The sequence below is a fragment of the Branchiostoma floridae genome, chromosome 6, assembly GCF_000003815.2.
Source record: "Branchiostoma floridae strain S238N-H82 chromosome 6, Bfl_VNyyK, whole genome shotgun sequence".
NCBI lineage: Eukaryota > Metazoa > Chordata > Leptocardii > Amphioxiformes > Branchiostomatidae > Branchiostoma > Branchiostoma floridae.
In genome coordinates, this window is record NC_049984.1 from 2,795,074 (window position 1) to 2,799,192 (window position 4,119).

At 51.7% G+C, this 4,119-nt stretch overlaps 1 protein-coding gene across 1 annotated transcript; it reads left to right on the forward strand.

The window, feature by feature from the left end:
- The first annotated feature begins 1,311 nt into the window (after window positions 1-1,311).
- Window positions 1,312-3,432, forward strand: LOC118417825 (zinc finger protein SNAI2-like). The gene is made up of 2 exons (XM_035823572.1): window positions 1,312-1,579; window positions 2,646-3,432. The coding sequence occupies exons 1-2, from the start codon at window positions 1,510-1,512 to the stop codon at window positions 3,335-3,337; spliced, it is 762 nt and encodes a 253-aa protein (XP_035679465.1). The 5' UTR covers window positions 1,312-1,509; the 3' UTR covers window positions 3,338-3,432.
- The last annotated feature ends 687 nt before the right edge of the window (window positions 3,433-4,119 follow it).

Genomic DNA, 4,119 nt, shown 5'->3' on the forward strand with positions numbered 1-4,119 from the left:
ATTTGCCACAGCAAGATCTGCTTGGAGATTACTGCACACCACCGTCATTCACTCCGTCATAAATAATGTCACCGTTATAACCTTGGCGCCAAAAGTCGCCAAGTGTTGTGTTTTCGGAAGGAAAGAAACTAAGGTCCAGGAGTAAGAAACTTCCGTCTGTGATTCGATGGTACAGTAGTACAGAAAGCGGTACACTGTCACACATACAGCCAGTGACAAACAGTCGCCATATGTCCAACTTGTTTTGTATGCGGTCCACAGAGGCCAATACACAATGGGGTACAGCGTGGTTCTCACGGTGTCGCTGGCCAGGCATTCCAACACGCGCTCGCACCGGGCAGAACGTAAAGTACTAGTACCCTCCTATTAAATATCTAGCTGAAGGTTCGTCTCCGCACCATTTAGGACACTCGTTTGGCAAGACCATCAAGCGAAACGCGCGTGGGTTGCTTCTTGTTTTGTTTCGGGTCTGTTGTGACATTTGGAAGAGAGTGTAGCGACTGCAGTAATGTAAACTTGCACATGTACGTGTAAACCCAAGCGTATAGAGAGAACTCAACACTTCCGAACTGCCGTAAAAAATCAAGGGGCTATGTTATAGTATGTACATGTGGTGGTGTGTGTGGCTTTTCTTCTTTCTTGCTTACGGTGTTTGTCAGGTTTACCGTCCCGTGGGAGCGATCATTCTCTCTCCCCACCTATAATTGGTGCCTTTATAATTGAATCCAGTCGTTCCGTACATCGTTATAGTAACACGTCTGCAAACTTTCTCCCCTCCTACGGCTACAGGTAAAAAAACCTTGGAGCGAGACTTGAGAAGTGCCACTCAAGATTTGCACCTGTCGAGCTAAGGTGTCTCGTTTCTCCGCCCCGGGGCACCTGTCTGACTCCGCTCGGGCGCACAGGTGGTACCGATCCGCCAAGGATTCCCCCGCGCCGCGGCGGCGCGCGCACGGGCTGGCCTCGGGGCGCGCCCGCAGGAATCCGCTCGGCATTCCGCGCGCGGTGCGCCCGCCAAATGTCGCCCTTCCTCACCCCCATAAACTGCCGCGTCACTTTGAACCTTCCATCCCTCATTTCGCCAAAGACCTCCTTGATGCCACTTGAGGTTCGGAAAATAAATAAAAGACTTGTTACGGCTGGAAGCGCTGAGAAAAAAAAACGATCATTACACCTGTAAAAGCCATCTGATTGGCTACAGTGACATCGTTACGTAGCTGGGGCTTCCCAGCATGAAACCTGGACTCTGATTGGTCGGAGGGAGGCGTGACTGGGCTATGATTGGCTGCGGGTAGGCACAAGTGTTTAATTTAAATCCACCTGACACCCGCTGGCCGTCAGTCGGCCACTTGCTCCTGGCATGCGAAGACACGCGAGAAAGTGAAGTGACATCTCGCTACAGCCACCGGACAAGTTTGGTCTCCCCACCGCACTGGAAGAAAACAAACTCTCACGGCCACGTTCGGCGCCAGTTTCTCCCGCGTTGTACTCCACTCTCACACGGAAACCATGCCGCGGTCTTTCCTTATCAAGAAGAAGCTGCATCATGCCGCCAAGAAGCCACGTTTCGACGACTCAGGTGAGAACAGTTCTTGAGAAGTTTGACGTGTTTTTGTAGCAGGTTGATAGTTTTCGCGCCACACGACCTGGGCTGTAAGGGTCCTCGCCGAGTCTTGGGTCTGCTCACGGTACACGTCTTCGCCTCGCCCTCTTGAGTCTAAGAAGGGGGGAACAAACGGAGGGTAAGACAGCGAAGCGAGAGTTTGGAGTGGCGCTAATCCCTCTCCCATGTGAAGTAATGTGGCCGTGTGTTGTTGTTACCAGCTCTGTAGTATGTAACGTGGTCTTCCGGCCTTCCGCACCGGCCGCTTTTGTACGGCCTGTCCGCGGCCTCGGACAACCCACCCCGGGGTAAACTCCTGCCTGACAAGGTTTATGTTCTGTCCAAAATGTAGCACCCAAACCACGATGTATCCGTTCAGAATTCTACACCTGCTTTTTGTTGAAAAAGCTGGTGGGAAAGTTGATAGAATTTGTTTAGTCCGCCTCGCCAGCTGTGCGGGAAATTTTTGACAGGATGCCGACACATTTCCGGCGGTGTGATTTGTTTAGTATCTGTTTGTGGCGGCCACAAACGACGCGAACAGCACGTGTTGTTGTTTTTGTTATGTTTCTTATTTCTTTCAATTCTTCTCCTTCCCAGACTTTCGCCCTGGAGCAAGTCTTGATCTCGTTTTATCCGTAATTTCGTCAGAACTTTCGGTAATTACCGCCCGCGCCCTGTACAACAGAAGAGCGCTTGTTGCCTAACTCTGCTACGGGGGTGTCGGAGGGGGTGGGCCATTCGTAGGACTGAATCGCGTAAACTTTACAAGTCTTTTCAGATTACTTTTGGCATTCGCAACCAGATGTTAATGAAATCAACGTTCTAAGCTCGCGCTTGGAATTTACTATGGGAAGCCCTGTGAAGAAAATTCGATCACTTTTTGACTGTTCTTTGCCGTGTTTCGTCTTCGCTGTTATGCGACGGGCGACACGAAACAGATAACTGTCCTGTCTTTGACCACTGCCATCACTCAGAATGAATACTAATGTTCACTCAGAATGAATACTAATGTACGACTTTTTATGTTTTCGCCCTGCAGTGATCAAACCGTTCCCGGAGCTGGCTACCATCGAGCCGGGGCTGGTGGTCCCCCCGCCCGCTGTCTGGCCCGTCCCGCTCTGCTACCCTCCCGACGCCGTGATGGAGCTGGGCGGCCTCCCGCCCCTACCGCTCTCCCCGGAGCCGCCGGCACGGGCCTCCCCGCCCCTACCGATGGAGGCCGAGCTGCCCGGCGGGGAGACCCACCACGACAAGCCGATGAAGAAGCGGACGCCGTCCGGTGGAAGTGGTGACCAGTCCCGTTACCAGTGCCCGCAGTGCGCCAAGTCGTACTCCACCTACAGCGGACTGACCAAGCACAAGCAGTTCCACTGCGTCACGCAGAGCAAGAAGGCCTTCAACTGCAAGTACTGCGACAAGGTGTACGTCTCCTTAGGAGCGCTGAAGATGCACATCCGCACGCACACGCTGCCCTGCAAGTGTAAGATCTGCGGCAAGGCGTTCTCTCGACCGTGGCTCCTCCAGGGGCACGTACGGACACACACGGGGGAGAAGCCGTTCGCATGCCCGCACTGCAGCCGAGCCTTCGCCGACCGCTCCAACCTTCGCGCACACCTCCAGACGCACAGCGACATCAAGAAGTACAGCTGTAAGAACTGTTCCAAGACGTTCTCCAGAATGTCCCTCCTCACGAAACACGAAGAAGCCGGCTGCTGTCTTCCCAACCACTAGCAGAGACTTTCGGATGTGTATATGAACTTTGTGTACAGAGAGAAAACATAAGACTTTGTGAGAAAAGAAAACAGGACCAGAGGAGTTCTGAAACTTTATGTTTAGTTGAATCCTACGATCAGGAACTTTGCTATCGCGCAAAAGTGCCAGGAATACTGACAGAACTTTGTGGTTTATTTGTTATTATTTATGACGTACCGTGGACACGGTATTCTACTTGTTTTGATTCCTCTGTTGGTGGAATATGCCCAACCCAACCGCCAAGATCAGTCGTTTCCGTTTCCAGATGTTCCGGTCCGATTTGGTTGGATCCGTTCCGGCTTTTACACCCACCTACCCAGACGGTAAAGATAATTACATACACAGTTTCCACATCTGGTAGAAAGTAGTAGGTAGATAGATATTTCCGAAATGTACTGCTGTTTTTCTGACTTGTTTTCAGTATCGCTTTGTAAGACCAACACCACGGGGTGCTTTTACCATTATGCAGCCGACATGCCAACACAGCTTGTTCAACCCTTTCACACGACCCTGAGTAAAACGAACTGTAAAAGTGATTTGAACGTTTCCGTTGTTGCGGGTATATCCATAACCATATCGTGTAGGCGTGTTTGGGTTCCTTGTTGCCGAGACGCGCCGAGAAAATGTAAATATTCCCACTGACATCAGATTTCCGCGCCCGCCGATATGTTTAGAAATGTTGAACACTGGCCCAGATGTGGAACCCCGACCCCGGGTCATGGTAGCCTCGATTTCCAGGCTTCTTGTAGGGTAGCCGAAAC

What these genes read in the sequence shown, in the direction of transcription:
- LOC118417825 (XM_035823572.1), top strand. Translation starts at nt 1,510, where the DNA reads ATGCCGCGGTCTTTCCTTATCAAGAAGAAGCTGCATCATGCCGCCAAG. An exon ending in GCCACGTTTCGACGACTCAG is followed by an intron (nt 1,580 to 2,645) that starts GTGAGAACAGTT and finishes TTCGCCCTGCAG; the next exon opens with TGATCAAACCGTTCCCGGAG.